The following is a 16,983-nucleotide window of genomic DNA, read 5'->3' as shown; positions in this document are numbered from 1 at the left end:
TAGCTAACAAGCCCTCTAATTAAATAGACCCGAGCTAGCACGTTAATTAGCGGGACTAAATGTCTACTAATCTCTATGTTTCACGTCTAAACTCGATAGTTTCGCTAGCTATCCAGAGCAATTTGCTAGCAAACCCCACAACTCAACACCTAACCAACAATCATATTGACTAAAATAAGGTGTATCTAGCTAGTAAACTCAATTTGCAAACTAACTAGGTGTTCTCCTTACTGTATAGCTAACAATACATATCCAGATGCCACAAAACCATCCAGAAAAAAACAGCTAACGTTAGCTAGCTAGCATAACACTGTGAGAAAAGCTCCAACGTTAGCTATCAAGCTAACAATGAGATTCTTTTAGTGAGGGCAGTTAGCTAGCTACCAAACTTGGCTAGCTGGACTAGAACCCATCGTAGAGCCAACTGCCGTTGTATTGTATCATATGGATAACATATTAACAACTATTTTAAGTCGGCTCTCATAACTTTGGTAGTAGTACCATCCAACTGCAGTGAATTACAACAGTTTAACATTAACTACCTAAGCTATGTTAACAGTCACTTTTATGTTAACTAGCAAGAGAGACAAGTAGCACAATGTTTCTGTCATAATAAACGAGTTAAACAGCCAACCATGGCAAGAAATTATCTAGTTAGTTATTTATTTTTGTCATTGGCTACAGATCTCTCTTTTCGCCTAAGCAAGAAAACTAACCGGACTGTTACTGTGTTTTTCATCTTCCTTCAAAAGTTGTACCACTTGGTACTCGACCCTAAACGTGTCTTCTAACAGTGTTAGCTTTCTAGATAGCTACCCAGGTAAGCTCCACTAACACTCTGCTAGCAAGCTAAAGCTAGCTAGGGTTACCCAGCTAGCTGGCTACCTAGCTGTCTAAAATAACTGCCAGCTAGTAGCAAAGAAGCCGAGTAGCTAAGTTGCTTATCAGCATAGCGTCTTGTAAGCTAGCTGACTGAATGTGTAGCGAATTAATATTGTACTAACGCTCTTTTAAAGAAAATCAAATGTATACTGCAAGACTTCTGATATGCAGCGAAAGACTACTTACGTATACCGGTAACGGCCACGGGTAGCCCGCTGCTTCGGCTCCAACCGGCGACTTCAATTTGAGTTCTAGCTTCTCTCCCATTCTCCACCTCTCTCCGGCGTTATGTGTTAGCCAGCGAGCTAGCCAGCTAGATTGTGAACATTTTGACAGAAAAATCTGTAACACGATGATAAAGATCCGATTGTGATAGATCAGGGGGGTGTGAGCGATGTACAATTTCTTTAGTCAAATTTTCTCTAATTTCTATTTTGTTTTTATGCCTTTATAATGAAAAACTACTCAATCCGAGCGGCTGGTACCCTTCAGCACTACCGCCGCCATCTTGAACCGGCGTGAAAAAAAACGGGTAAAACTGGCCACTACCATAAGCATAGAAATAATGGGGAGATAAACTGAGTACTTTGCGACCGTGCTTGGAAGATTTTGACAGCAGTGGAAGGACGGAGGCGGTTTGTCATAGTACAATACCCTCCCTTTGGTGACAATGACGACAGCCGTGGGTACTCTCAACCACGGGAAAAGTTTGAATTGAGTTCCCCGGTGCCAATAACGGTAAATGGGCGGGCTGTACCATTTCCCGGTGGCGGATGCGCCTCCCCTCTTCGCCGAGGCACAAACAAAAGCCAAATAGTATTTGAAATACTGAGATGAAGCCGTGAAATAGTGGATACGGCGCGACGAACACTGCAAGGAGTTGCATGCACTCCCCCTAAGTCAATTCTTTGTATTTGTATGGTCTGTTTCTCTGCTGTTTTCGTACATATATTGCTTATGACATATTTATCATAACAGTTCAGACAAATTCTCAAATCTGTTTTATTTCTCTACTGGCTCAGAGGCTTACAAAACAGTCTCGTTTCAAAACAAATTTATGTCCATAATAGACAATAAAATAACATTTTGACTTTAAATGTTACATTTTCATTGAAAAATGAGCCATAGAAGTGAAAGTCAGATTATTACGGTGATCTAATGTAGGCTATTATAAAATATATAGATACATGTATTGTTTTCTGTTTCACAAATTGCCTCCGTGCGTTAGATATATCCATACACATAGTCATGTCCAATCAGCAACACCAAACCTCCTTAGCCATACCCATACACAGGGCTAAATGACCGTCCATGCACAAGCCTCTGATAATTGGTTTATCTTTCAGCTGCTGGTCCCTGCCATAATATATCTCCTGCAGACAAGGGCAGGACACATATGGGCATGTGTAAGATACAAGCTGGTGTCACTGCCCTCCATATGGTCTTACTACACTGCTATTACTGAAAAGGATAGTAAGAAGTAAGATGGTGTTATGCTTTTTGTATGTGTGTAGGTGTGGATGTAGTGCCATCTGTTTCCACAATAAAATTACGTGTACTCAAATGCTGTCAATGCAATTAAGTGTTCAAATAATTTATTTCATAACTAAACCAACTTAAAATATTTAGTATACACACAATCTTATTTCGTCATGCATGAATTCCAGCATGAATACCACCTGGCGGTTCTGTATACCCTAAACAGCTCTTATCTCTATCTGGATCACTTAATCGGGCAAATGTATTTTTAGTCATTGATCAGGGTTTGCTATGAGTGGTCTTGTGTATATCCTTACTGATTTTTCATTAACACTGAATGGCATTGAATATGGATAATTAAGGAAACAATTTTGTCTTGTCTTGTTCATACTGTGTTATTGAAAAAAGAAAACCACGATATTAGGGATTTAAGTATCTGGCAGTTGTTATAACAATTCAAGTGTATGCAATAACAATTCAAAAACAACACAACAATAGCAATTATAGAAGGTCACAGCTGCTTTTTGATAAGTTTGATGATTTCAGTGACTCACAAAGAATGTCAATAGATGGGTATATTACAGCAAAAAGATAATCATTTAGACATGTAAAAACTTCAAGACCATAGCCCCAACAATTAATTAATTTTTAAGATTTTGGCGTGGGGGACAATAATAAAGATTTTCATCCTCACATCATTTAACATTGTTCTTTTAATAAAGAAGAATTAAAGGTAAATATCTACCTATAAAAGAAATGTGCTAAACATACCATAATGATATATTATATTTAAAATCTGGTTACATTTTTTTTTATCATTGATTAATGCATTAATGAGAGAAGAGAGAACTACTTAAATCTGAAGCAGTATGACCACTGAGAGACAGAATAACAAGGTTGTACTGCATGACCGACTGGCCCTTCTGTTCCAAAAGAAATATCTGCCCAAGGCACAGCAGAATTAACATATTCAAGCTGTTAAACTCTAACAATGTCAAGATAAATATGTTATGTCTACCTGATTTTCCTCATCAGGGTATATCACATACAGCCAATCCACACCAATTCCTATTATGTGTGTCTGTGATCTGATTTGTTGTCAATATGCTACATTACTTCTTGAATATGGTTTGTCCAGTTTTCATATGTTGTGTTTAATGTGAGAGTTTGGTGCTTCCAAAGGAGTGGTGGTGCACTGCACATATCTGCACCACATACTGGAAAAGTTCAAAAGGCATAATCTGATGCTCATGGCACTGGACCCAGAAGAGGAGGAGAACAGCTACTGACATCTACCACTGCTTAGTTCACAAAATTGACAACAGAAGATCTCTAAAAAGGCTGACATTGCACCTTACTGCCTGTGAAACAATGCTGCACTGCTGCATGTAACATAAAAACAGACATAAGACAAATGTAATAAATTATATTGATGCTAAAATCCATTCAGCCCACCTAAACTCATTGTTCACCTATAATCTAAGATGAGCTTGTCACAGTATAGCATGGTCTTGAAGGAGCCAAGAATCTTGATCACAGCATATCCTAGCAAATTATTCCATGCTTGAATCATTTCCTGTGTGAGGAAATACTTTCAAATGTCAGTGTGAAATTTACTTTTAATCTGTACCCACCTGTGCCCCTGGTTGTGTTCATGGAATTTAGTTTGAAATAGCTTTCACATCAAATCCTACTGAAACCAGGCCTATATCTCATGTCATGTCATCAGCTAAAACTCTGAACTAGACTGGTCATCCTTCTGCACTTTTTCTAGTATTTCTATACTGTCTCTGTTGTGCAATGACCAAAACTGAAAAAGTTAAACGTAGTCTACCTACAGAATTGTACATTTGCAAGATAACCCCCCTTGCTCAGTCGTGAAATTGGATGTATTTTAAATATATGACACATATTTGTAACATTATAGGCATTCACAATTCAAAACAAGTCAAGTATTACCATGCAGCAGGAATTCATTGTGGTGCACTTTTTTATTAACAAGAAAGTCTTTGTAACCGTTGAATGAGCATATAAATTGCTTAAAAATCTGGACCAGGCCACTAGCCTCTGTCAAGGAGCCCCTTCAACGAGCCCCTTGCTGCCTTTTGCAGCACATTCTCTCATGTGAGGGAAACTTGGTGTCCGATTTCTAGTCTACCGACCGCTGCTGTTCAGCCACAATTGCTTCCGTTTTCGTGAGGTTCCTTTTTCGGCGTGAAAGGCTTAATTTCAACTGTTCCTGCAGCGTCGTGACAAAATTAAGGAGCAGCAAAGGGACAGCATGTTCCATGCTGTCGATTCCCAGACTCAGACAGACGTCAACCAACTTGAGCTCCGGTTGCTATGGACGCTTGCTCAGTTCCCCGGAAGTACTACCCTTTTTTAGGGGTCAATGAGGCGGGTTTATTTCGCCTCACACGAGATAGCAGTGGTTTTGAACATATCCCTGTAAGAAGACCTAAGGTAACCGTCTGAAAGGATGATGGGTTAAACTGATGCCAGAAACACACGCGATAGCAAAATACAGTTATCTAGCTCGACTAAATAAAACATTTATGAGAGTTGTCAACTAGGTTGGCTAGCTAACCGTCAACATTGAAACTGCGAAAGCCATCTGCCCGTCGTTAACTTAAATTGCGACCCAGCTAGTTAGGTTAAATTCCTGCCAGCTAGCTAGCAAACCGAATATTCTTAGAAAGTTTGTCAGTGATATCCTTTCAAAACAGAAGTCGTTAACCAGTTAAGTTTATATATGCACATTGAGAATAACGTGCCTCGTTAGTGTCTGTAACAACCTGAGTGGAGGTGAGCTTGATAGCAAGCTAGCTAGTTAACGTAGATGCAATAGAATGCCATCTTCTGTCAACTAGTGATCTAGATGGCTGAGTAAAGAGTCGTTTCATTATCCATTAATACTAAGTTAGGTGGCAAGCAGCGCATTCTTGTAGCAAAGTTCGTAAGCAGTAAATCGGTTCAGATTCAGCTGAGTAAGGTTAAGATGGTGTTTACTATGTAGCTAGCTGGACATATAATAATGATTATTTTGTTTGAGTTTATTTGTTTAGGTCAAGTAGCAGCAAGTTAGCTTGCTAGGCTGTCTGGCTGTGCTAAAAAATGACCAATCGCAACGCCACAAAGGAGGCGTTCCAGGCTACATGGTTAGCTAGCTAGCTGCGTAATCTCCTTACTGGCTGGCTGAATCCAAGATTTAGCTAGCCATCTCATGTCGTACTCACAGGACCCTCACAAGAGGATAATGGAGATGCGAGTGAAAACTGAGGAGGAAGAATTCGTGATTTCTGAAACGACCACCTTTGGACTTCATGATGAATACGACACCCTAGCAATGAAAGCAGAGGCAGAGACTCACGTTGACATCGCTGCGCAGTCAGCGCACTATGGGCCTTGTAGTGAAACATTGGAGTCAGAGAACCCAGGAGAGTGCAGTGTGACAGTGAAAAAAGAAAACGCAGCCCCTTGTGATTCCACGTTGAAATTAGAACACCTGGAGGATGACCTTTCACTCTCTGCAGGTTGTTCAGTTGTTGGAAACAATACTTCAGACCCTGCGGAAATAACAGTAGTAATTGAGAATGACTCAGAGGCTAAAGACCCTGGTGCCCAGAAAAAGACATCGAGAACGGGGCCTGAACGAAGACTTCGAGCCCAACAACAGGCACAACGTAGGAAGCTGAATCCCAAGGTGTTCCACTGTGACATTTGTGGCAAAGACATCAAACACCTTCTTAGTTTTCAGGTATGCTAAAGTCACAAGACCTAGAGCTCTGTCAGTGTTACGTAAGCAATAAAACATTACATTGTAATTTTGTGTACATTGCTAAGGAAATATATTCAAATATGTTAGCAGTGGTAACTCACTTTGGTGTCTGTACCGGAATACAAATACTACATTATAACAGGTCCTACCTGCTTCACAACTGTCTTTCTCCCAGGAGCATCAGCGGATGCACAGTGGCGAAAGGCCGTATGAGTGCCCCCAGTGTCGCAAGAGGTTCATCCGGTGTGCTGATCTGATCAAGCACCGGCTGGTTCACTCTGACCTTCGCCCTCATGCCTGTCCTGTCTGTGGCAAGTGCTTCAAGCTGCAGGGAGACGTCACTAAGCATCAGGCGGTGCACACGGCTGCCTACCCGTTTCGCTGCGGGTCCTGCGGCAAGAGATTCAAGCGGGCGGCCTGCCTTACCAAGCACGAGCGTGTCCACTCTTCGGAGTGCCCCTACCGCTGCCCCACATGTGGGCGCACCTTCAAATGGGAGGCCTCGCTGACGGAGCACCAGCGCACCCACAGCGGGGAGCGGCCCTACGTCTGCCCAGAGGAGGACTGCGGGAAGAGCTTTGCCCATCGCTCCACCTTCCTGCAGCACCAGCGCACCCACCAGAACCACCGGCAGTTCCACTGCCAGCATTGCCACCACGGCTTCAATCACCGCTCCAACCTGGTGAAGCACGAGCGTACGCACGGCCTTGGCGTCCAGGAGGACAATTCCAGCGACAGAGACTCGTGCTGCAACCTAGACCACAGCGGAGGCAAAGCTGCAGGTTGATCACTGACGGACAAATAAAGGCATTTCACAATGCTGAGAGAAGCAATACGTTTAGTATTTTACTGCAGCCAGTGGTGCACAATACAAACGCACTGTGAAGGTGCAGCAGCTTCAAATATAAAAGAGCATTATTAAATGGCCGTAATGATGACTATTATAAACATGTAAACTTCTTAAGCATTGGTTTATATGGGAATGCTGTTTGTTCAACACTTTGTGGACAGTTGAGTTTCAATGTGGAATTACTTCAGTTGTCCTCAGTGCCTTAAAAGGAACAGTGTGAGGCAGAATGTGATTTAGCAACTCTTCATGTTTTTGTCTTCCACCGATGAAGTGGTGCTGTGTATCTGCACAGACCGGACAGTGAATCATGTCTGCTAGTCTGACAGTGATACACTAGTCTAGGAATAACCTCTGTGTGAAAAGCCTTTGATTCTTGTGTTCCTTTCTCCTCATTCATTTTGTTAAGGAAATAGTAAGGACAATACAATTTTGGATCACAAACACAATAAATGCCATGTCAAATGAACAGATGATCTTCATTATTTTGAGGATTATTTACAATTTATCTTTAAGGGTATCTTTAGAGGTAAAAGGAAGCATAACAAAACAGATCTTATTAAAACATTCAGAAAGCAATGTGGTTCAGATAAATTCCTTGGTATACAGCATTCAGCAGGATCTGTACTTATTACCTCTTGAATGCTATTCAAACATGGAACTTTTCACACTTGATTCCCTTTGCATAAAATCACACAAAATGCATTTGGTCTCAAATGGATTTATTTTCAAGATGTGCACACTACCTGTCTTGTCATATAAAAGAACACTGAGTTTTTAAAATACAGGAAAAGGTTAATGCAACACATTGAAAAAAAATGCTCTAATGTTAAACCCAGCCGGGCAAACTCCAGTCAAGGCTACTAATCACTCTGGTGTTTGCAGTCCTACATATACCCATAGCTTGCATATTCAAAGCTCACTTAGAATCAAATCACTATGCACTTGCATTCATGTTACTCAGTATCTCAATAAATGAAATTCAAACTGCTTAATAATGGCTTCACAAAACAGTCACAGATAAAAGGCCCTACATCTATGTCAACCAGTGTTAAGAAGTGCCACATTTCAATCACTGCTCTTGAACAGAATGCTTGAGGCAGCAGTAAGCTGTGGTAGATTATTTTAAATAGTACATATCACAATGGTGCACAGTTCTCACTATAAATGTAAAATCAGACTATTCCAGTAAAGCCACTAAATGAACTGAAAGTAGCTGTTGCAGTAGGACTAAGAATTCAAAAACTGCAGCTAAATATCTCAAAAATATTTTTTTCTGTATTCAAGTATTTCTAACTGCCACAATGCTAGTCAATAGGACAGCAATACAATCAATACAATGGTATTGTGCAGAAACTGGAAATGATCCAATATTTGTCACACAAGCCTGTAGCTGGAAATTCAGGTATGGATCAAACTACATCACCCTGTGACAGGCAAATCGTTTTTTCAACTTTGCCTTTGGGGAAACCTCTTTTGTGCTTTAATGATGTGCAGTGATGCCGTTGTGGTGAATTCCATTCATAATTGGAGTGTGATACCCATTGCGAAGGGCGGCTGTGCTCTTGGGGCTGGGAGCCGTGATGTTGATGTGGCTGTCGGAGCTGGTCAGGAAGCTCCTCTGCATCTTGTGCTCAAGCTGCATGTGGTTTTGTGGGGGGAGACCCAGGCAAGCCCTGAAAGAGAGGGAGATGACAGTTATGGAATGCCAGTGGCCCATGTTGAAGGAGGACTTGGTTTTAGTTTTCGCCGTTTTGGAAAACACCAATAGAAGCGCAAGCAGCCAATTCAGCTTTCCCCTAGTTTCAAGTTGCACCAGACAGACTGCCTTTGAAAAATTACATAGGGAGGAGATGATTCACTTATTTCACATCTGACCTCCATGTCTGTATTTGGAAGCGGGCCAGGTTATTACACCATTGTTTTAGACAGACAAAAACAATCCTATTACAGGCTAAATCTCTGGTGGCCGCTATCCGAAAACACTGAGAGAGCGCTGGGGCTGCCTGGGAAGCAAGACAGCAGACTGACCTCATGATGTTTTCAATGCAGGCACGCTGACGGAAGAATGCATTGACCACAGGGGCGCCCTGGGGCACAAGAGGGGCCTTGCACAGGTAGCTGAGCAGCGACAGCACGCTGTGGAAGGTCTGGAAGGCAGGGTCACGGTCTGTGCAGAAGGTGATCCTCTGACACAGTTCTGTCAGCATGACCAGGTCCAGGATGATAGGGCTGGCCAGCAGGGAGTCCTGGACAAAGGGACACACTTTCTTTAATACACACAGACCTCCGTTAATTGGGTAGAAGTCTCAGTGCTGCTCTCTTAAGTCAAGCGTCAATAACATTAACTGGATTAGAGCTGCGGTGTCCAGGGTTTTCTTTGGTTAACCTGTCTGCCTGTGATCACACCCTTTGCTGCCCACAGCTCTAATGTCAACGAAACTGTTGCAAGCTTAAAGGCATGAGCTGACCTCACAGGTGTTGTGCAGAGCAATGGTGTTGATGCCACCCATCATGATCTCGGAGGTGTACTCATCCATGGCCCGCTTACTGTCCCCCACATAGGGCACATACTTGATCACCACCTGGGACAAAAAAAAAAAAGTTTATTTCCCCCCACGAGCTCCTTACTGTACAAACCCCGTAATACAAGTATACGTAAGTGCGATCCGGGCTGATACTCAGATACTCGGAGGGCCCCAAGAATAGAGAAACACACCAACAAACACACACGCACACACATACACACACCAGCTGGCAGAAAAACAGACAGCCCCGTCCCCATTCCATGCCCCAGTACCCACACAGTGGTCAGGCTTTTCTCCGGGGGCATACAGCAGAGGGTTGGACTGCACCATGTCGTCCACCACGTTGCTCTTGGAGATCTCCTTAGAGCGAAACTGCTGTGGCGCAGACAGGTTCATGCCGTCGTTGTTGCCTAGGTGGTTGTAGCTGACAATGGAGGTGGGCTGCACTCATCACAAAAGGGAGATAAGGAGATAAAATGTGACTTGCAATAAACTGTGTGAAAGGTGGATGACCGTACTGTTCTTGCATCACTAGTAAAAGACTTCCAGAAATACCTTCCAGTTTATCCCAAAAAGCATTGACTTTTTTTTTTACCTGCAGCCTTTGATAAATGGATGCAGCAGCAGGATCCGCTTGGAATACAGGGGACTGGCTAATTAATGACACTGAGTTTCAAAGTGGCCTATTTTTCCAAATTAGGACATCGATCTGTGCCAATCTGTTTAAAACATCTCCCTTTAGCTCGATCCACTCATAGGAGACAAATGATAGGAGACTGCCTCTTATTGGCAGTTTCAATGAAACATAAGGAGCACGGTCCTAAATCTAAGCCTTGCTGTAAACATGTCAGGGTCTCGTTCAGTGTGCAATGCTGTGCGCCGAGAGGTGGGGGGGTTGGGGGGGGCTGGGAGCGGGTGGATGGAAGGCTGCCACAGTGAACCCACTGACACTCCTCGAGCTCCTGGAACTGAGGCCAGCTCCATGGACGGGAGCCAAAGACGGCGCCGCGAGGCCAGCTGGAACACTGCGCCGATTTCTGAGATCTTTCACACAGCGCGTCAGCCTGCTCCAATCCCGTCCCCTGCACCGCTTCACTGCTCTTTCTGCTGCCCCCGTCATGGCGCCCCCCCCCCCCCCCCCCCCCCCTTTACAGAGCCACCACGGCTCACACCAACAGTGGAGTCGGCGCAAGTACTCATTCTACACACCATTCAGGTCTGGTCCAATGAAAACACGGTGCTCATGCGTACCCGGTTCAGGTTTGTTTATAGCCCAGTTCAATAGCCCAGTCCCACTCATGTTCATGCAAACAGAAGGGAAAAAAGGCATGCCATATATGCATGATTTCTGCAACTGGTAATGAAACCCACTCCCCTTCAGAAACGGATGCGTGGATTATGTCAAATGAATTATCGTGGCTTGCCATTCTAACAGTTGCAGACAAACTGTCCTTCAGCATCATTCTTAGGCCACAATTAGGTGATACCTACATCTTAGATGCTCACAAACATGGGGTCACAACAGCTAGGTAAGGTTACCAAAAATATTTCACCTTTACCAGTTGGGTGTGTACTGCAGATATACTGGTGGCAGACATTGTCAGCATCCAGGACAAGGAATGCACACTACGTAGTCTTTATGTCTAATACTGACTAATGTTTATGCAAGCTTGTGCTTCTCCTCACCTTGATTCCAGCACTGACTAGGAAGTCCACCAGCACAGACTTGACCTTGGTCTGTCCAGACTTAAAGTCATCTCCTCCAATGAAGACCCCCCGCTGAACAGCCAGCTCCACAGCCCCAGGGACGAAGGTGTTCTGTGGGGAACCATTGATGTACGCACAGCCTTCCAGAATACTGGCAACTGCAAAAAGTGTGGAGGGGGACACCTCTGCTCCTGTCTGCAGGAAAGCAACGGTGAGACAGAATGAATCCCTCTCTCAGGGATACAACAGGTTTTAAATTCAAGCAAAAGAAAATGAAAGCATACTCTGTTCCTAACCCACATTTTTCGAGCCATGACCTGAAGTGAAATTAGACATGAATCCTCTTAGGAAGTTGCCCATCCGTTGCACATGTAATCAAATTTCCGGAACCATGTCTGAAATTTAAGATCAGCATGACTAAGACACAGGCATACCATCTCACTTCCCCTCTGTAATCTACAACCGCTCTAACGGTTCTTGAGTGCAGTACAGCCTTTCTGTTGCAAATCATAATTATTGCTGCCCTCTAGAGGACATTACTGTACAAGACACAACTAAGTACTTTCACTGGCTGCTACTTTTATTGACTAAAAAACATTCATAAAACACACTCAGGTTTGTCTATGCAGGGAGGAAATATTAATGATGGCCCACATTAGGCATGTCTGTCCTGTAGGTTAACAGTGATGCTATTAAGTACAATAACACGATTTAATTGTGAAATTTAATTTTTTATATGGAGGAATATTTAGGGGTTTATCTTTTTATCCTCTATTACAGCTTTGTCTGTTTTAATGGTGTTCTAGGAAAATTACTTCAAGCTTGTAAAGTCATATGAAAATTAAAGGGGGGATGTGCAGTATTGTATTTACATTTTTGACTCAGCCCAGCATCAATATGCTGTGGGTGATGACTGTACGCATACATAGTTAACAGTACAACCTATCTCCCTCTATGAAAAAACAGCCTGAAAGCTACTGAAAACACTCATTATGATCTCATATTTACAGTATAATACAGTATTTTTTAATTAATACTGCAGGGTTTTAAACTGAATGAATAAGTCAAACACTTTGTTTTTCCAGCTTAACTTGACTGGTGTGAATGACATGAGTTACTTGTGTTACATTCATTTTTTACATGTCCTTGTGCTTGGAAATTGGTCCATCGCATGAAGACCAGGAGCTTCATGCCCAAATCATCCAGTTCAGGTCTCCCATCTTCACACCCCAGGATGTCCCTCTCACCTGGATAGCAGCCAGCAGGTTGTCAGCAGTGTCATTGATTCCAGGAATGATGTCACAGAAGCGCTCAGTGTTGGCAGTCCACAGCACAATGACTTTGTCCACACCACTCTTCTCTTTGAAGTCACAGATATCTTTGCGGATCTGCTCCACCTGAACCACAGAGGAAAGAAAAAACCTTAAGAGCTGGCTCCTAATCATCACCCGAGTTAACATTACTGTTTGGGTAACTGTGTAAAGATACGCCTAAACACAGTTGCTCTCAGAAGTCATGTTGTAAACCAGACAGTGAGTAGATACAGTTTTTTGATATTGTAAACTACACAAATGCAGTTTTCTGTTCTAGAATGACATTAGAGGTGTTCTTTCTTTGCCCAATCCAGTACTTTCCATGTGGTAGGTTCACTCTATGCTGTACCTGCTCTGCCTTAGTTCCCACAATGAGGTTGTCAGCTCTCTGCTCCTGATTGGCAGCGATGAACTCAGGGATGTATACAGAGGGTCTGGGCTTCAGCTTGGCCATATGTGGGCGGAGCTGTTCCTGCAGTGCCCAGTCCAGCACTTGGGCCCGCTCCATTGCCTGCCCCAAGTCCATGGAGGAAATGTCCCAGCCTGAAGAACACACGGCACAGAAAACACATCTCTATGCAGAACTGGAGACTTTGGTTAAGCAGGTAAATACTGGGTCCTATTCAGTTGGGGGGCTGGGAGCGGTATGTTGTACATGACAGCCCTCTCTCTTACCATCAAAGACAATGTCATTGGGGTGCACCATCGGCAGCAGATCCCGGAAAGGCACATAGACGTCTCCATCAGGCCCTGAACCCAGGCACACAGTCGAGGCCTGGAGCAGAGAGCCAAAGTAATTGGCTTTCTGGAAAAAAAAAAGTTGAAAACATAAGCACAAAAGTAAAGTACATGAGACACAACCAATGTGAACACCGTGTTTCTGAAAAAGGCCAATGAACAGGCCATCTCTGTCACCTAAACAGCACGCATGACTTCACATCTCTCTCAGTGTGTCACTGTTCCACCCTGAATGTTTCTATTAACCTGTCTGTTTCTCTGGGCTAAAAATAGTGTTTCTGCATGGAGCCCAATTATCATGGGAGAGCAATATACTTAGAATTAGGGCAGGTTATTTATCCTGGGGACGAGAATAGATTTAGTTATTCTCTATGTATTTAGACTGTCTGACTCACAATGAAAAAAGCTGAAAGGTGACATACATAACCGTATATATTAAAAGAACAGCTACCTGAGATTCCGTCACAACCACAGTCCACTTCATTATTATTATTTATTTGAATGGACTGATCCAGAGAAATTTACAAATATGGCATGATTCATTAAATACACCAAAGCAAAAAGAACATCAGTACAGGTATAGAGAAGCCAGAATCACAAAGGCATTAAGGTGAAATACAGAGTTCAAATTTATCTTTAGAAGCACCACAACTGTATCATGGTCGACTGAACAAAGAGCCTAAAAATGCTTTATAAAGGTATCATATGACTGAGCATATTGTTGTATTTCCAGTTTACCTTCATGCCAGTTTTGGTTCTCCAAGACAGGCCCAGCTTGTTGGCCAGGACCGCTGCTGTGACGGTGGTGCCGTTGTTGCCCCCCCAGCCCACCAGCATAACGCCCAGTCTGGGGAGGGCACGTTCCGTGCGAAAGGTGAAATGAGTGGTGCAGGGGGTCACCTGGAGGAACAGGCAGAGGTCATTGGAGAGGTGGAAAACAGGCCTGCATAGTTCTCATACCGAAAAAGGAAAGCGAAAGGCCCTATGTTGAGAGGAGACAATTAAAACAGTGATCTGCAGATCAGCCTGCTGAGACAGGGCATCCTGCTTCAGCTGACCTCATTTCTCATCCAATTAAATTAGTAGCTGTAGGTACCATGTTACCAGGCTGCCCAGTGTCGGTGGGCATTAACTTCTTGTCTTATTAATGATATAAGCCACAGATTTGCTGCCCAAATGCCGATCCATGGTAGTCAGACTAAACAAGAATAACTTTTTTCCACATCAGGATTCATGTGTGAAACACAGATAAGAAAGTAACAATACAAAAGAAGCAAGGCATTCATGTCAAAAATATATAAAATATAAAGGTTAAAAATGCTGAATAGCAAAAATAGGGTGCAAATGTTATATCATTCATTCAGTAAATAAGGGACAAAGGGGACAGAGCTAACCAAACGCATGAATCCCATATCACCAAAATAAGTACTAACTGAAGTGGACAAAAATCACATTGGATGGACGACTTATCATAAACACAGGGTTGATAAAGAAAAGCACAATGTCCTTGTGCTGAATGCTGCAGGAGGTCACAAAAACAGCTGTGTATGACACATGCAACTGCCACAGATACCTAGATCACAGCTAGCGATCAGAACCCTCTTTCAATGTTCAATGTTTCAGTCTACAACCGTGTGCTCCCCACTGGTTCCACAGGTGTAGCTCACGCACATGCATGACCGAATGTGTTCGTTAGTTCACAAAAGAAGAAGTGTTGTGACAAAAACATTTGTAGAAACCGCTTAATTAGCCTATATACATGCTGCTGTCTGAATAGAAGCCATCCATGAGCCAGCCACCTTCACCCTTCTAAATTCACAAAAGCAATTAACCACTGACACACAAATCATACCATGCATGAGCAATGCACTGCAGCTACACTGGGTTTGCAGGCTGTTTTAAATACTACACAGGGGCTACTTCACCAAGACAGTGAATGAGTTACCGTGTAGAAGCCATTGTCACGTGACACTGCTGTGGTGTGGTAGGAGTACTGGGACTCAATGTATTCCTCTGTATACTTCACACTGGGGCTGTTTATTTTGATGATGTCCGCCATGTTGGGTACCTACAACAGAGACATAAGAGCTGTAAACCAAGACAATCTGGTGAAGAGTGATTACGGTCGTAAACCAACACACCTTGGTAGAGAGACATTAGTGCTGTAGCCAACACAACAATTAATTATGTGGAACACCTAGTTGTAACTCACTTGGAGAAATGTGCTTAGGCTACTTGGGTTCATCAGAAGATTCCTGAGAGATTTAGGCTACAGTTTCACAGTAGCTACCTCATCTAAATTACCACTATCTGTGACACCTGGTTGACACAACAGTCATTTTACATTGGACTGACTAAATGCATCATTCTGCGCTACTCAGCTAGCAAAACCATGGCCAGATCCAAAGTTTTCGCCAGGCCACCTCAGGCAATGTAAACAATTAACCATGGTATCTGCAATCCCCACAAAGCCCAGGACCTACATCACACCCAGAGACAATGCCTCCTATCAGGCAGTATCCCCATCACAATACCAGTTCACTGGTATACAGTGAACTGATATAGGTCATCACAGTGGGTGAAAGCCTGCTAAAGCCTTTTCCAATTGCCTATGGCAGGTGACAGTGCATGGAGGCTGGCAGAAACATTAAGACATGAGCTATGCCACTTATTCTCATGTTATCATAAGACCATTACCAGCATATTCAAGCCAGCTCAGAACTGATCACCGATCTGAAAAAGAGAAAATAATGCATTTGGACAGAAGACATCTAGTCACACTGACCATTAAATATATTCTGGAACTTCAAACACTCACTGTTAATAAACCAGCAACACCTTGGCTTTGTTAATAAACGAGCACAGTGATGTACACATGTGTACACAAGTGCACGAGATAAAAGTTTATACATATTTACCCATACATTGTTTTACTACTTCATCGTGTGTGTTTTTCAATGGTCAACACACTGCAAAAGCTGACATTGTAACAGGTGCTATTTAATGCACGTTAACAATACCGCCGGCTATCTAGTATCTATGGTGACAAAGCAGCACTATTGTTTCTAAGGAGTTTCGCTACGCTTATATAATGCGAGGGGTTAAATTAATGCCGCCTCAGATTGGTGCAGCTAATATAGTCTTCTCAGTCTTCTACGACGCGAACTTTCTGGAAGCACCTCGTGGTCTCTTAATGTTCTCTCCAATGTTACTAGCTTTAGTGTAATTGCTAATGTTCCTTCCAGACACTCAAAGCTTAGGCAAGTCTTGTGCTGCTGTACGCGTGTCGACCCTCCCCCACTACAAAGGAATTACGGCATGCAACTATCTGCAAGGCTAACCAAACCTCTGAAACACGTCAAAAATACCACTTTTTCCATTCATGTGCATATTTCACTTCGTGCTGACATTGACAAACGGTGTATCTGTGGACTAGCTAGCTAGCGTTAGCTCTTCCACCAAACACATCTGTGTGGACACGAAGTAAGAAAATGAAACAGTAACCTACCTTTGATACGACTGAGACGGCGCTGCGTTCTCTAGGTGAATTTGTGTTGTCAGTTTTCTGTCTTATATTCACTCAGTTTGTCTTCCCTATTCCCAAACCAAACTGTGCAACCAGGACTTCGAGGTTTGCAACACCGGCGAATGAATGACAAATCACTGAAATTACGAGAAAAACGACGCCCATATTATTACAGGAGGAGTGTC

General features: G+C 43.0%; 3 protein-coding genes across 4 annotated transcripts in view; 1 reads left to right on the top strand and 2 right to left on the bottom strand.

The window, feature by feature from the left end:
• Nucleotides 1-1,478, bottom strand: part of dot1l (DOT1-like histone H3K79 methyltransferase) — a 28,265-nt gene extending 26,787 nt beyond the window's left edge. For both annotated transcript variants that reach the window (XM_036517132.1, XM_036517124.1), the window contains exon 1: nt 1,069-1,478. In XM_036517132.1, coding sequence (XP_036373025.1) covers nt 1,069-1,149 — 81 coding nt within the window. In that variant the 5' untranslated portion in view covers nt 1,150-1,478. The remainder of the gene's footprint in view (nt 1-1,068) is intronic.
• A 3,956-nt stretch (nt 1,479-5,434) lies between these two features.
• On the top strand, nt 5,435-7,005 carry LOC118773723 (zinc finger protein 691-like). Its single transcript, XM_036522777.1, has 2 exons — nt 5,435-6,118; nt 6,315-7,005. Exons 1-2 carry the CDS (start codon nt 5,585-5,587, stop codon nt 6,924-6,926), a joined length of 1,146 nt encoding a protein of 381 aa, XP_036378670.1. The 5' UTR covers nt 5,435-5,584; the 3' UTR covers nt 6,927-7,005.
• A 696-nt stretch (nt 7,006-7,701) lies between these two features.
• Nucleotides 7,702-16,957, bottom strand: LOC118772945 (inositol-3-phosphate synthase 1-B-like). The gene is made up of 11 exons (XM_036521634.1): nt 16,781-16,957; nt 15,218-15,340; nt 14,011-14,172; nt 13,210-13,339; nt 12,884-13,077; nt 12,469-12,618; nt 11,201-11,416; nt 9,791-9,955; nt 9,458-9,571; nt 9,018-9,235; nt 7,702-8,662 (listed from the first exon to the last, which is right to left on the bottom strand). The coding sequence occupies exons 2-11, from the start codon at nt 15,329-15,331 to the stop codon at nt 8,470-8,472; spliced, it is 1,656 nt and encodes a 551-aa protein (XP_036377527.1). The 5' UTR covers nt 15,332-15,340; nt 16,781-16,957; the 3' UTR covers nt 7,702-8,469.
• Between the last annotated feature and the right edge of the window lie 26 nt (nt 16,958-16,983).

Source organism: Megalops cyprinoides, chromosome 2 (assembly GCF_013368585.1).
Source record: "Megalops cyprinoides isolate fMegCyp1 chromosome 2, fMegCyp1.pri, whole genome shotgun sequence".
NCBI lineage: Eukaryota > Metazoa > Chordata > Actinopteri > Elopiformes > Megalopidae > Megalops > Megalops cyprinoides.
Note: the sequence above shows the minus strand (reverse complement) of the source record. Positions and strands in the feature narration are given on the sequence as shown.